The sequence below is a fragment of the Oratosquilla oratoria genome, chromosome 14, assembly GCF_046742065.1.
Source record: "Oratosquilla oratoria isolate Oo_2021 chromosome 14, ASM4674206v1, whole genome shotgun sequence".
In the NCBI taxonomy this organism is placed as follows: Eukaryota; Metazoa; Arthropoda; class Malacostraca; order Stomatopoda; family Squillidae; genus Oratosquilla; species Oratosquilla oratoria.
In genome coordinates, this window is record NC_134790.1 from 34,944,920 (window position 1) to 34,961,118 (window position 16,199).

A 16,199-nucleotide genomic window follows, 5' to 3' on the forward strand; every position below is an offset into this window, starting at 1 on the left:
CTTCTTCGCTTTCGCCCGCCATGGATTGTGTGTCTCTTTTGTGGTGTTGTGCCGTACGGCACAAGAGTTTGTGATGTGTGAACCAGCTGGCAGAACCACTGCTTTGTGCGGTTCAACTCTCCGCGGTTCGAATCTTGTCCAACCGAGTGCGGAGCATAAGCTTACCTCCTCGCCGCCGCCGCCGCCGACGCCGCCTTGCGATTTGCATCAGTGCAGTGCAGATCATCACTCCAACAGTGGAGTTGAGGGAGAGGTCTTCGTCCTCTCCGTCGTCTTGTATTCAAAGTTCCTCGCGTACTGGAACGCCTCATTTGGCGACTCTCCCTCCTCCCCGTTCTCCTCCTCGTCCTCCTACAGAAGCGCCATGCCCTGTGTAGGCGAAGGGTGACGTCTTGAGCCAGGAGGCGACAGAGAAGTAGGAGGACCCGGCGAGTCTTCCGCCCAGACGTTGTGTGTATTTTAACGACTCCAACGGCTCAAAGAACTTGGTGTTCAAACCGAGCGCGCCCAAACATTGGTCGCAGGGCCTGGCTGGCTGCCGGGAGGGTGAGGCCTTGCGATAGGGGCGGCGGTGATACGCCCTTGATGTGCTGTGCTCGTAGTGGTGGTGTGTGTTTGTGTGAGTGTTGTACCATGCAAGTGACTTGAGAAGCTGGTACGCGTTCAGCAGGCGAGTGTTTGAGGATTGTGCGGTTGTGTCCATTCAAGTGCAATACTTTTTTTGTGGTTTGTGCAGTGAAAGAAGTAGGCTTGAGCACGGTCATTCTCTTAGCACGCACAGGTGTTCCAGAGCACCTGCAGGTGCTCGGAAGTCCTGGTATCATAAGCGGTGTTCCAAGGATACTACAGATGTCAGGGTCGCGCTGACACGTGACGGAGGACGCGGTTGCGCTTACAGGTGACCTATCAGACGCACAGGTGTCAGCCTCCTGGGTTCCAGCGTGCGCAGGTGCCGACGTGGTAGCTGAGTGGGTGCAGGTGTTTGGAGAAAGCGTCCGACGCGAAGGGGGAGCAGGAGCGAGTCGAGGTGCTCCTCCTGCTGGCGATGTCGTCGAAGTGCTGGTGACGATGGCGAAGCGTACAGACGTCCTAGACCCCTGCGCCCTTTGCTACCCGTGGCTTCTGGCCGGGTAGCGCCAGGGCCACCCTGCAGCGCTTTCTGCAGCAGTTGGTGTGGTCTTTCCACGAGTATCGTTCCTTCCCACCCACCACCACTACTTCCTCCTTCAGGAGGAAGTAGGCCCCACCCACCCCCAAAATAAGTATCTACGCGCCCACTCGCCCACGTCTGCTTCCGCCCTGTGCACGCCCCGCGCGCCCCACGCCCGCGCCCGTGCCTGGGCAACGCGAAAACCTGCGTATCAGCAACCCTCCGCCCGCCCGGGGCCCCTCTACAGCGCGACAGCAACTCCGCTTCCCTCCGGCCCCTCCTCCTCCTCCTCCTCTGGCCGCAGGCGCCTCCTCTGCTAGCAGGATGAAGATGGAGAACGGAGAGATCGGTGCTGAGGCACAGGTAAGGAACTAGAGGGCGTAGATATATGGACGTCTTGTGAATTGTACAGTTGGAGAGCAGGTTTTCCCGTAAGGATTATGTGTTGAAGGTGACAGCAACATGGACAGAGGTGAAAAGTTGTATGACAGATACAGTTCCTTCGTGATATTCCATGACTTGTTCTTTAGCTTCATGAGCTGAGGAAGAACCCTCGTCAAAATGAGCGATAAAGAAAGCAAAAATTCGCGGCCATCTTGAACTTTTTTTTTTTTATGTACAAGTGAATAGGCTCTCTTCACCCATCCTCCATGCGGGTAGCTGCGTACAGTTTACCGTACCAAAGCTTTGATCCTCCCCCCCAAAAAAAAAAAAAAAAAAAAATGCGGGTAGATGCGTAATTTTAACCACATAGCTTTGAGACACACACGAAAAAAAAATGTGGAAAAAAAATTAAATTGCATTCAACAATTTTAGATATTCAGAGGCCGTTCGCGAGTTTTCATCCAGAATGTCTGAGAGGGTCTGTAGCATCCTCTTTTCACCTTCACCTTTCTTGTCTCGTGACATTTCCCTCCCTTGTCCATTCCCCTCCTCTTCCCTCCACTTTTCTCTCCCTCTCCCTCCTAATTCCTCCCTTTCCACATTCCCCTTCTCGTTTAGGAGTATATTACATGTTAGAAATTGCAATGAACAAGAACAAATTATTCAGATATATGGACCAGTTTGCAATCGGTTAGTTGCAGCTCTTGGGGAGGACTATGCATGTTGCAAAGTGTAATGCACAAGAGCAAATTCTTCGTGAGAAGTTGCATGTGGACCAGTTTGTAACTGGCTCGGTGCAGCCGTTTGAGAGGATGTTGCATGTCTATGGACAAGACAAAGACGAGTTTTACAGACGTGGGTTGGAAACAGGGCAAGTCAGGTCAGAGGTATAATGACCTCAATCTAGGTCAGAGGTATAATGACCTCAATCTACCTGTAACTTCTTCAGCACGGGATGCTGCCCTCAGCAGAATAAAATCGTCTGGCGACAATCAGAACAGGGGTGAATGACCATCATCAGCGTCAGATGAAAATGAAGGTAGCCATGATGACGGCACAGTATCGTGAAGATGAAATTTCGAAAAGACAAACCCAAAAATTCTTGAAGAAGGTTTGTGCGTCAACGTTAAATGCGCAGAAAGAACGAAAGGGAAAAGGTTTTGACGCAGCTCGTGCAGGATGTACCCCGCTTGTGGGTTGCCTACCTCTCTCTCTCTCTCTCTCTCTCTCTCTCTCTCTCTCTCTCTCTCTCTCTCTCTCTCTCTCTCTCTCTCTCTCTCTCTCTCTCTCTCTCTCTCTCTCTCTCTCTCTCTCTCTCTCTCTCTCTCTCTCTCTCTCTCTCTCTCTCTCTCTCTCTCTCTCTCTCTCTCTCTCTCTCTCTCTCTCTCTCTCTCTCTCTCTCTCTCTCTCTCTCTCTCTCTCTCTCTCTCTATCTCTCTCTCACACTCTCTCTCTCTCTCTCTCTCTCTCTCTCTCTCTCTCTCTCTCTCTCTCTCTCTCTCTCTCTCTCTCTCTCTCTCTCTCTCTCTCTCTGCTTTAGAAGAGAAATCCTGAAAATAATGACAAAAAAGGGAGAATAAAGAATCGGACAACACCGTTATTATTCATAATTTATTCATTTATTTGTGGTTTTGTTTTTGAACATGTACAGTATATATTTTATTTTTATTTATTTGATCGTTATTTCTGTTTTATTTTATTTTACATACATTTTATTTTTTGTTTTATTTTATTCTATTGGTATTTTTTGTTTTAATTTATTCATTATTCTTTCATTTCGACGCTCGTTTTAGGTCGTGAACGTTAAAGGGGCCTTTGAGGGGCCTTGACAGCTGCTGGTGCCCACATAACAATATACGCGGCCTCCCTTCACGATCAATATTACTTACAGTTTGTTGCATGTGCCCCTTTATATATGTATGTATATATATATATATATATATATATATAATTTATTCATTTACAGTATTTTATTTGTGTATCTATTGTCTATTTATCTATTTATGTACTTATTTGCTAGATCAGTTGACATGAAATTTTCATGTCACATTAGTGAAAAATTAAGACAAGAAAAAACTCAGTTTTGAAGATTAACACTAAAAGATCAAAATTCACGGTTACAAATTATTTAGAAAACCTTAACTTGAAAACTATTGTAGACAGATATTGACTAATAGATCGTATGGGGTTTTCTCACTTGGCAGATTAGACCTTTGACCTATGGCCTTGAAAGGTCAAATCGAAGGTAATTTTTTATTCATTTATTTATTTTTTAACTGTGTAGTGTTTCTTATTTATTGTTATTATTTTTTTTTTTTGAGGGGGCAGTAACTCGGAAACTGTCATAAATAGACATTTACTATTGTAATCATAAAGGACTTTTCTTGTTGTTGTTCTTCTTCCTTTCCTTCGTTCTCTTCGCTCATTGGGTTAATTTTTCGAAAACCTTATCTTGAAAACTATTGTAAGTCGATGTTGACTAATAGATCGTATGGGGGCTTTTCCTCACTTGGCAGTTAGACCTTTGACCTATGGCCTTGAAAGGTCAAATCCAAGGTCTCTTTTTATTGGTATTATTATTGTTTATTTTTTATTTTTTTACATATGTATTATTTTATATATTATTATTTTTTGGGGGCAGTAACTCGGAAACTGTTACAAATAGAAATTTACTATTGTAACCATAAAAGGCTTTTCTTTTTCTTGTTCCTCTTCCTCTCCTTTGTTCTCTTCTCTTATTGGATTAATGTTGGGGGTCGGGGGTGAGGAGCAAAGGGGGATAAAGGGTCTTCATCATGACACTACTCTACGCGTAGTGCGTCGAAAGTCTATTTATAGGCGTTACATCAAATGCTGTTCAATCTTGCTGCTGCAAGCTTCCAGTATGAAGGCGCGTGCGCGCGGCCGTGTTTTTTTTTTTTTTTTTTTTTTTTTGGGGGGGGGTAGGTCGTCCAGTCGAGAGGGGGGGATTTGGAGTCCCACATATGGGCAGACGCTCTCTCTCTCTCTCTCTCTCTCTCTCTCTCTCTCTCTCTCTCTCTCTCTCTCTCTCTCTCTCTCTCTCTCTCTCTCTCTCTCTCTCTCCCTCTCTCTTCCTCCGCAATAAAACGTGATACAGGTTATACAGTTTATACATGTTAATGTAACAAATTGGTGATATTATGATGCATCTTAGTGTGTAAGTCTGTCCTTGAACTGCACAATGAAGTCACGTATCGTATGCTAAAGCGAAGCCAATTTGGACCACGTTATTGAAAGGCATAAGCATTGCGTAGACCAAAAACGGCGCTCGGTCCGTCTGCTGGACTTAGCTAAAGCGATTGATATTGTTGCTTCTCCCAGTGTGACGGTTTTGTACGCAGAGCAAGTTTACTCAGGGCCAGCGTAATGCGAATGTACAGTAGGCTACAGACATGAGCTCTGTGAAGACTGATACCTTCTAGGGAGCTTTAGGAAGATATATATATATATATATATATATATATATATATATATTGTGTGTGCGCGCGCGCACCAGTAGTGCCTTAATTCATTAACTCTTGCAATACTGTGTCTCCCACTAACCCCCTTCAATACGGTGACATCCGCTTTATATTTTGTTGTGTCTGAAGGGGCGGGAGATTTTACTCGCTGAAGTGGCTGGCTGTTCCCTTGAAGGGTCTCATTTGGAGACTTCCTTGCGCCCTTCAGTGAGTGAAATCGTCTTTCTTTAACCGGAGAGCCCAGAGAAGATCCTTTTGTGGCTATGACCAGATGATTTTGTTCACATGCCCCGGTTCCCGCCCAGTAGCCCCGTCCGGTCTGACGGGCCAGGTGTGCACTGCCCGGAAGGCCACGCCAGGCCCGGACTCCTGAATCATGACGTCACCAGTTGCGGCTCACTGATCCGGCGTTAGCGTCGTGGTGTTCCAATTTCAGCGTCACCGCCCCTTCCCCCAGAGGGTTGTCCACTTGTGGGGGGATGCGGGGGCGGGGGATCGCATCCCCCCTGGTGTCTATTGGGAGCTCCTCCTCTGTGGGTGCCCCGCCCACATCCAGGTCACATGAAGTCTTGGCTTTATGGAATGCTGTTCCTTATGCTCTTGGGGACCTCGTCAACGCTGAATGGAGTCGCTTGCTATCCACCAGCTGGTGATTGTTTTGGTGTCTTTAGACCCTATTTGAAAGTCCTGTAGATTACCCAAGGGTTTTTTGACCCTCCCGTCCCCTCCTTCCCCCGGGTGAAAAGGTACAAGGTGAGGTTGGCTGTGTATCAGTCAGACATTGAAACCCACTTGTCCAGAATTCGAGCTGTACAAGATGAGGAGCCTACGCCAGGGGCAGATGACAAACAGTCACTGCTTGGAATTGGGGAGACGTGCGGAACTCTTAACCCAAAACTGAGCCAGTGCGAGATCAGTACGCTTCCGAAGACGCCACCAGTCATGGACCAAATGACCTTCGGGTGAATAGGCGACACGAAGCTGATTTGCCTAACACGAGAGGGGATGGGGGAGGGTGGCGGACCAAGGGCTAAATGGAATTTTGGGTGATCAAGACCCAAGCCACACTGTGCTTCTCCTTTTACCCCTGACCTCCTTACACCTTACTCATCCTACTCCTTACTTCTGACTCCTTACCTCCTACTCCTTACTTCTCACGCCTTACCTCTTACCCTTAGCCCCCTAGTCCTTACCTCGAGAGAGAGAGAGAGTGCTTTGATATTGTCCCACTTGAGTATAGTGAACTTTCCCCTTATCCTACTAACCCCCTAATCCCCTAACCCAAGAACTGAATACCTTCCTGGCGGCGTTGGTCCTCCAGGTCACATCACCGAAGTCGAGATGACCGAACTCGGAGTCGACAAGAAAGCAGTCAGTCGCTTGACCTGACCTGACCGACATCTCCCGAAGGTCAGAGGTCGCGTCGCGTCGGGGGTTGTGTGTTCTGCGTCTGGGCGGTCGCGATGCTCGGGTGCGGGTTGAGGCCTTTCGCAGTTTTTTTTTTTTTTTTTTTTTTTTAATAGTCTGGCGGGAGCTGGAGTGAAAAGAGAAGTATCCCCCGTTACGGAAGGGATTATTGATTATATATAATGATAATGATAGTTATAATATAATAATGATAGTTTGACCCAGGGCAGTTGGCGGATGCAGGGATGCTCCGTTATCCATGAGGAAGTGAGATGGGAGGGGTGGAAGGGAGTGAAATGGGTGGGAATAGGTACGTGACTCTGATTTTGGCTACCTCCCTTATAAGGGGGAAAAAGTCTATATATAGATAGAATAATGGTATTGATAATTATCTATACTGTATATACCGATATTTTTCCCCTTATAAGGGAGGTAGCCAAGTCAAAGGCACGTACCTATTCCCATCCATTCTACTCCCATCCACCAGCCTTTCCCCGAGTGTAGGACAAAAAACCCGGACAAAACATACCCGGACAAAACACACCCGGACGAAAGACCCTCCGGACGAAACACCTCCTAATATATATAATATGTTTGGTTACCAGTGAAAGTATATCATAGATGTAGAAAAGAATAGCACGCGTTAACTAAGTAACAATTACCACTTGGTTCTAAAGTTTGTCAATATATCTATCACCACCACCACCTACACTTCACCGCTTCCGGCACATCATCACCATAACCATCACCACCACCACATTACCATAACCATAAACATCACCACCACCAAATTAATACCATTATTACCACCACATCACCACCCTATTACCACAACCATATTATCATTATTATAATTGTCATCATCACCACCACCTTCATTACCCCCACCATCACCAACGCCACTGTCACATCACCATAATCATCACCACCATAATCATCACCACCATCATTATCACCAGCACAGCACCACCACCACCATTATATCACAGCACCATCTTATCACCACCACCAACATCGCACTACCACATCACATCACATCACATCACCACAATCATAACCACTACCATTACATTACCACCGCGGGTAAAATATATTAGGGCGTGTTTTGTCTGGGGTGTGTGTCGTCCAGGAGTGTTTTGTCCGGGGATGTTTTGTCCGGATACACCTTTCACCCCTTTCATCTTAGCTCCTCATGAATGGCGGGTCATTCCTGTATCCCGCCAACTACCCTGGAACAGAAGCAATGTAGCCATAATCATGATAATGATAATGACAGTAGTATAGTAGTAATAATAGTATAATAATGATGGTGATGATGCTATGGTTTAACGTCACAAACTCCCCCTTATCGGGAGGCTAGAACGGTGCCCCATACAGAGGACTTTGTAGCGTGAAATTTAATTAACCATACCCTTGGTTCAACTTCGCCGGTGACAGGGTTCGAACCACCATCCCCTCGACCTTAATGATGATAATAATGATGATAGTATTTATAGGATTCATAAGTTATTAATAATATAATCGTGGCAGTCGTTCTCTACTCGCATACCCTGTGCCCAAGTTCGAATCCAGCAACTACCAGTGACTGCCACTTTCCATGGCAGACCAAGGACTCAAGGCAAAGGTGATGGATCTTGGTCGCAGCTAATCGCCTCACGACGTATGCACCTCACCTTTTAGGAGTAGAAATAATGATAATTATGAAAATGACGCCAGCTGGTGGCAGCAACGATGAGAGATGGAAAGTAAAAAGACAAAACATCACCAAAGAAAAATGAGACAGAAAAAAGCGAAATTAATTGCTGGCTCTGTGTTGTCTTTTTTTTTTTTTGGGGGGGGGGGAGGGCACAGAGACTCCTTGTCGCACACACACCCTAATGTCCCTGACATGGGCCAATTTGTCGGCGCCGTTATTGATCCCTGAATTGCGGAACCTGTGCCTTCGCTCTCTCTCTCTCTCTTTCTCTTTCTCTCTTTCTTTCCCCTCCCTCTCTACCTTCTCCCTTTCCTTTCGTATTTCCCACCATCCCTCCCCCTCTCTCTTAGTTATTATTATTATTATTATTATTATTATTATATATATATATATATATATATATATATATATATATATATATATATATATGCAGGACTCGTTTATCATGCTTGAATTTCCGGAAATATGTTGTTAGGCGTAGAGAAAGCATTTCCTCCTCTTGGTCGTGCCGAAGGAAATGCTCCCTTCGTCTTCTCGAAGATTTCTTTTTCTGCAAATATTGCCTTGACGTGCAACATGAGAGAAACCTGAATTACGCCAATTTACTGAAAGGAGTATCAATTAGTTCAGCATTGATGATTATGAATAAAAAGCCTTGTATGTGTGTGCGTGTTAATGTATATGTGTGTTTATGTTCGTATGTGTTTGTATGTGTTTATGTATGTATGCATATTCGTATGCGTGTTTGTATGTTCGTATGTGTGTGTGTGTATTCGTATGTGTGATTCACCATGGTTTTGGATCACGTGTTGGATTCGTGATCGACAGTTATTAACCTCCCGGATGAGAGCTCAGAGCTCGTATGACCGATCTACGGGTAATGCTGTTACCTTACACGCACACACACACCCAACTCCCCGCCACGAGAGTTGGAGTAACACCCCGCAGCACAGCGATACTGAAATTATTTCACCCCTGGGCGGGAGTCGAACCCGGACCGCCGTAGTGGCAGGCGAGAACTCTAACCACAACGCCACGAGGTGTGTGCTCGTACGTGCGTATGTGTTATTATTTCATAATTTAAATTATTAGTTGTATTTATTTGATTGTTTTATTTTCTTCTAAGTGCAATAACTGGGGACAGGTCACCATTGATGACAAGTCAAGCATATACAACACTTAGAGCACATAAACATCGAATGTTCTTTGTTCACAACCGTTGTTTATGGACTTCCATTTCGATGAAGAGTGTATGGGGGTGGGAGGATGTTTGTCTCTTCATTTTCGTTGTTGAAACCTAACCTAACCTAACCTAACCTACGCAAGGAATATGAGTACATAATAACATAAGAGCGGAGGAGACTGCAAAGACCAAGAGGCCTACATTAGACAGTACCGTCCCCTTTACCAGCTGTCACGCCATCCAGAAAATGATCTAATCCTCTCTTAAAGTTTCAGTGCTCATTACAGGATCACTAAGTCTATTCCATTCGTAAATCAGTTCTTGCTTGTTTCATTTCTAAATATGAATTTGTCCAGTATAAATTCATTATTGCGAGTCCTGCCCTGTTGTCTTAATATGATGACCGTGTCTACATCACCCTTGGTGGGCCAGCGGTTTGAGAGAGGGAGGAGAGTGGGAGGGGGGAAATGGACAGTGGACAAAGGACAAAGGAGTGGGTTGGGGGAGGAGGAAGGTGGGAGGGTGGTAGTGAGTGAGGTAGGGAGGAGGGTGGATGGGTGGGAGTGAGGTAAGGGGAGAGGGTGCGTGGTGGGGGAAGTAAAGAGGGAGGGAGGGTAAGTAATGAGGGTGGGTGAGAGATATGAAGGTAAGGAACGAAGAATGGAGGATGAGAGGGAGAGAGATAGGTAAGGAGGGAGGGTAAGAGGAATTGAGATAGAGAGGAGAGGAAGGAAGGAGGTAGGGAAGAAGGGAAAGTAGGAGGGTGGATGGGAGGGAGGAAAAGAAAGAAAGAGGGAGGAAGGGAAAAAGAAGAGTGGATGGGAGAGAAGAAGGGAAGGAGGGTTGATAGGAGGGAGGGAAGGAGGGGGATGGGCAATTCAGGTACAAAGGACTTGACGGGGCGGGATTGAGGTCAGCGGAAGGTCATTGACGGTCACGTGTTAATGCCCTCGTTAACGAGGTGCACTTTATGGATTTAGTCTTGGGAGGACGGAGCAGGGAGGACACTTGCTCAACGGACAATAGATACCTTTATGTGCGTGTGTGTGTGTGTAATATATATATATATATATATATATATATATATATATATATATATATATATATATATATATATATATGTGTGTGTGTGTGTGTATTATTATTATTATATACCGTCGTCATTGTTATTTTTTATTATGATTATTATAATTACTGTATCTTTATCATCATTATTATTAGTATAATGTATTGCCATTTTCATTGTTATTCTTATCTTTTATTATTATGATTATTATCTTTATGTATATATTTTTGTTCGTGTTTTCATAATGTGTTGAACTTCGCACTCGCGTCAAGACTACATAGTTCAGAGCTCGATTCCCAACGAGCGTCGTTGACTGCCACTTGCACTACACAAACACTCTGGGCAAAGGTGGCGGCTTCAGCTCCAGAGAAACGTCTTAAAGCGTAGTTCCGTGTTGTTGGAATTAATTTGATTTGTTTGGTTTTATTTACAAATTTTATTTATTTGGTTTTCTGTTTCAAGTTAATTTTCGCACACATGCAGCGTCTGTGTCACCGTGTAATATTATTGCGTTATTTGAAGTAATAACAGCAAGACAGTGTCGCGTAATTGCTCGGTCATTTCTCTCACCTCATTAAGGCTTACATTTGCCAAGTTTGCAGTAATTGTCTTCAAAGTTGGGTGCCCGTGTGTGTGTGTGTGTGTGCCCGCACGTTCTTGCTTGTGTGTTTGTGTGATTAACCGTGGTCTTGGATCACGTGTTGGACTTGTGATCAACATCTATTACCTTCCCAGATGAGAGCTCAGATATATGAGGCGTCCGGTGGTAAAGGGTCGACATCGCCAAATCAACAATTTGGAGTTAGCCCTAGAAAATTATCGAGAAATCTATTTTCTATGATTTCCACATACTGGCCAAGCAATATCTTGTGTCAAGATGACACAAGAAAACTTTTTTGACTTTGGTGCACAGCAGGCTCATGTAACTAAAGCCAGGGTGCAAGGGTCTGGCTTCAAAGATGCCAAGATGTTTGTTGTCAACTCTGACAACAAGGCAGGCTTCAAAATCAAGAATGGTTGTGGGACTTGTGAGCCCACCCTTGCGAAGCTGCAAAAGGGGAAGCAGAGCGAGTATGATGCTCAAAAGATTTTCCTACCTGGTGTACCCCTTCAGCAACTGTATAAGAAGCCAATCAAGCTGACGAAAGAGAAGTTTAAAGATGTGATGGATCTAAGTCACTATGTTCATCCATCATTTAAGGATTTCTACGATGATCTTCGCCGGGGACAAGAGTCCTTGTTGGAAGATGACGTCGCCACCATCGGGGAGCAAGAGGACAACCCGGATGACGATATCATTGATTATGATTAACACCCCCCCCCTCCCCCCCAAAAAAAAACAACAACCAAAAAACGCTTCCACTGGCGCTTACTCTGCACAAATGAGGATATAAGTGTTTGTAGTAATTATCTGACAATAATCTATGAACCGTTTGCATTGGGAACCAAGGGGAAAATACTCTAAATGAGTGGTGTGTTAAAATTGCCAATCTATAAAAACTCATAAAAAAATAGTTTTTAGGTTTACAATGGAATGGTTCATAGTGTATTTATGGTGAACAAAGAAGTTTTTGAAAATGTAAAAAAAAAATTGGGTTTTCCTATTTTCATAACTGTTTTGCATACTGGGGTATGCAAATTTTGGTGGGTTATGATTTTCTTTTCCAACAGAACATTATTGTTTTTTCGTTTTTTTTCGTATATGGCTAGGCAAGACGAGTAAAATACATTCAAACATGGATGTGATAAGTCAAGAGAAATGTCCAGTATCGATAGTTCAACTTTGAACGCGTTTTACTCAAAATCAGGTATTGGCGATGTCGCCCCTTTACCTCCGGACGTCTCATATGACCGACCTATGAATAATGATGTTACCTTACACACACACACACACACACACACACACACACACACACACACACACACACACACACACACACACACACACAAAACTCCCTGCCCATGAAAGTTGGAGTTACGGCTGGCAGCGCAGCGATACTGAGATTATTTCATCCCTGGGCGGGATTCGAACTCGGACCGCAAGAGTAGCGGCTGCGAACGCTACCACTGCGCCGCCGAGCCGTGCGTTTGTGTGTGTGTGTTCACCTAATTGTATTTACCTAATTGTAGTGTACAGGAAAGGAGCAATGATCTTAAAGTTTCATCTCTCAGTCTCCAATTATCATAACCTAGCTGTGTGTCTGTATTTACCTTGTTATATATATATATAGGAAAAGAACAACGCTCATGGGGTCCTGTCTCCTACTCTCCAACGTGTGCGTATTTTTAATTAATCATATTGACCTAATTATAGTCTACAAGAAAGGAGCAACGCTCTTGTATGTATGTGTGTGTGTCTGTGTGTGTGTGTGTGTGTCCGTGCGTCTATGCGTTCATGTCTTTCCTCATTTTGAAAGTTGTCTCAAAAAGCCGTCTCACAAGAATGTGGAGCAGAGTGAACGTCCCCCGTTCGGGTCAACCGGGGGAAGGGTGTGTGTGTGCGAGTGTGGGGGGAGGGGACTAGTACTCCAGGAAGGGGGGGCACCGGGTCACCAATGGGTACAGGGTGGAGCAAAAGGTGGAGCTCATAAACATACCGGGTGGGGCAAAGGCACCTGTGGGACTCCGCCCTGTATTCACCTTGGTCTTTGGATCACGTGTTGGACTCGTGATCGATAGCTATTTCCCTCCCGGAAGAGAGCTCAGAGCTCGTATGACCGATCTATGGGTAATGCTATGACCTTACACACACACACACACACACAACTCTCCGCCCACGAGAGTCAGAGTAACGACCCGAAGCGCAGCTATACCGAAATAATTTCGGCCCCGGGCAGGATTCGAACCAGGTACTGCGAGCACCACCGTGCTGGCAGTTCAGCACTCTACCAACTGCGCCACCGGTGTGTGCGTGTGTGTGTGTGTGCGCGTGCGCGCGCGTCCCTCCCCATCAACCCACCCCCTCTCTCCTGTGTATACACATTATGCGTACAGGGAAGAGTAGGAGAGAGGGAATGAATGGTTTGTGATTGGTAGCCCCGAGGAGAGGAGAGAGAGGCTTCGTAGTGAATCAGAGTTGTGTCCTCTTAGATGTCCTAAGAGGCACTGGTAGGCAGGAAACACACACACACACACGATTGAGAATGTTTCAGTGATTTTTCATTCTTCATGAGAGGAAGTGACGTCATATTATGTCGTTTTTTTCCTTAGGAGATGACGTCCTACTAGCTCCTTGGATATGGTGACTACCCCCTCCACTCCCCATGCCTCCTCGTCTGAATAAAGTCGTGTCCCGTCAGCTTGAATAAAATATTTGTTGAGGGGTGATCATAGAGTATATGCACACACACACACACACACACACACACACACACACATATATATATATATATGAGCAATTCTGGCTACAGACTTTCTGCAAAGTTGCGTCGGGTTTGATGTGGAGGGAGGAAGAGGAGGAGAGTGAAGGCAATGGAGTTCGTCGCTGTCTACTGCATTGCGTCGAGCGTAAACGCGAACCTCACGTGAAAGGTTTTATGTATATATATATATATATATATATATATATATACTATATATATATACACACATATATATATATATACATATATATTATATATTTATATTATATATACATGTATGTATATATATATATATGTATATATATATATACGTATATATATATGTGTATATATAATGTATATATATATATATGTATATATATATGTATATATACAGTATATATATATATATTGTGCTCAAAGGTTTAGGTTTTTATGCACTCAATGACTTTTTTGCATTTTATTATTTATTTATTTTTCTTTCTTTCATTATTACTATTTCGCTATCAAGGGAGGGTAGTTCCTACAAACTTGAGTAAACGTTCTCGTAACGAAGCGTGGGGGACTGGCTGGAGTTGTCCGGTGGCTAGCGTGTTGGACAGGGTCACTTCGTCTTCATTCCATATTTCAGCCCTGGAAAATGACTGACAAATGATACGGATCCATAGCAGGGGGATGGGCCGTCTGGAAAAATAACAAATAAATAAATAGATAAAGGGGGGAGTGAGCCCTGGAAGGATTTCTCAGTTCTGGAAAAGGACTTGGAAGACCCTGAAGGGCTTTGGAACCTGTTAAGGGTCTTCAGCATCAAAGTCTTTAAGGAAAAAAAACATTGGCCAGGGAGACTTGTTGTAAAATGAAAATAAAGATAAAAATCCTCAGCTGTTTTCTTTGTACAGTGCAGACCTGGTTATTACAGAGATTGGACATTACAGAGCAAGTGGTTGTAAAAGATGGTGTTAGCTGCTGCATGTAATATAGTAAAAGGGTTCAAGATGTTACATCTAGGTTAATGAAGTAAACTAGTGTGTGTGTGCGTAAGAAGTTCAAGTTGTTATATTTGAAATTAATCAAATTGATAACTGCGTGTGGGTGGATTTATGTGTGAAAAGTATTAGTACATGTGAACTTAATCAAATCAAAGAGTGTGTTTGTGTGTGTGTGTGTGTGTAAAGCATTCAGGTCGCTACATTTGAAGTTAATCATATTGAAGACAGCGTGTGGGTGGGTGAATGTGTAAAAAGTACATTTGAACATAATCAAATCGAAGACTGTGTGTCTGTGTGTGTGCGCGCGCCACCTACGACAGTCGTTCTCCAACGTTGCTCTGCCGGCCAGTTGTAGCAGATATAAAAAAAATCCATTGATTTGATTGCTTTCCTTTCTCCTGACTTCGTTCTTGCTCTCTCTCTCTCTCTCTCTCTCTGTGTGTGTGTGTGTCTCGATCTCTTTCTATCTGTCTTGTCTCTATTTCTCTCTCTCTCTCTCTCCTCTCTATCTCTATCTCTTTCCTTCCTTCTTCCTCTTTATTTCACTTCCGACTCCCTCTCCTACTTCCTCTCCCACTCCCTCCCGTGTGCTCTCACCCCCACATCTGCTCTCACTCTTTTTCTATGTAAAAGTACACAGCGTCTGCAGATATAAAGCAGACCTTCCCTAATTTCATTATATTATCAAAGGAGTCTACCAGACGGTGGGAGAGGATCATATCCCCTTTTACCTTTGTGTGCAGTAGCTGTTGCAGTTGTTTGAAACAGTTGTTAATGTTCGTGGTTGTAGGGAAGTTGTTGTTTTAGTGGACATACGTTATTTATTATATATATATATATATATATATATATATATATATATATATAATGTGCGTGTGTATATAATATATATAATATATATATATATATGTGCGTGTGTATATAATATATATATATATATCATATATATACATATATTATAGTCGGGTCTTGCACTTTGTTGTGTTCAGCACAGATATACAGTATGTAAGTGAGTTCGCCGCAGTAATACTCCGTCCCTTGTACTCCATGAGACTCCCAGAGGGTGTCTAGCTGGTCCTCCCCCACTCTCCCCTTCCCCCCCTCCTCCTCTTCCCTTCCCCCTCTCCCCTCATTTCCCCAGTGGTCCTCACTGCTGTAGCACCAGCTGTAGCAGTGGGGGGCCCCAGTTGTCTATGTGTACCCCCCCCCTCCATCCTTCAGGTCCACATCTTTCACGTCTCATACCACATACGCCCTCCCTTCCTCCCTTCCCCTTCATGAGGTAGTCTGTTTTGGAACACTCTAAAGCGGTGATCGCTATTACGCCTTTCGTCACGTATCCCCGTTACTTATGTTTTACTGTTCTTCTTTAGCCTTCTGGAGAAGACCACTAACTTCAGCACTTAAATTGTATTGGTAAATATCCACCAACTCCCATTAAACTTCGTGTTATCCTTCATTTTGGACACTCCCCCCCCCAAAAAAAAATATATATATAAAT

At 44.2% G+C, this 16,199-nt stretch overlaps 1 protein-coding gene across 26 annotated transcripts in view; it reads left to right on the forward strand.

Moving 5' to 3' along the window:
* pyd (zonula occludens-like protein polychaetoid) overlaps positions 1-16,199 on the forward strand; it is a 600,297-nt gene that overhangs the window by 435,886 nt on the left and 148,212 nt on the right. The window contains exon 1 of one of the 26 annotated variants that reach the window (XM_076197999.1): positions 1,105-1,513. The exons of the other annotated variants lie outside the window; for them this stretch is intronic. Coding sequence (XP_076054114.1) covers positions 1,475-1,513 — 39 coding nt within the window. The 5' untranslated portion in view covers positions 1,105-1,474. Of the gene's footprint in view, positions 1-1,104; positions 1,514-16,199 lie in introns of those variants that run through there. 26 annotated transcript variants of the gene reach the window in all.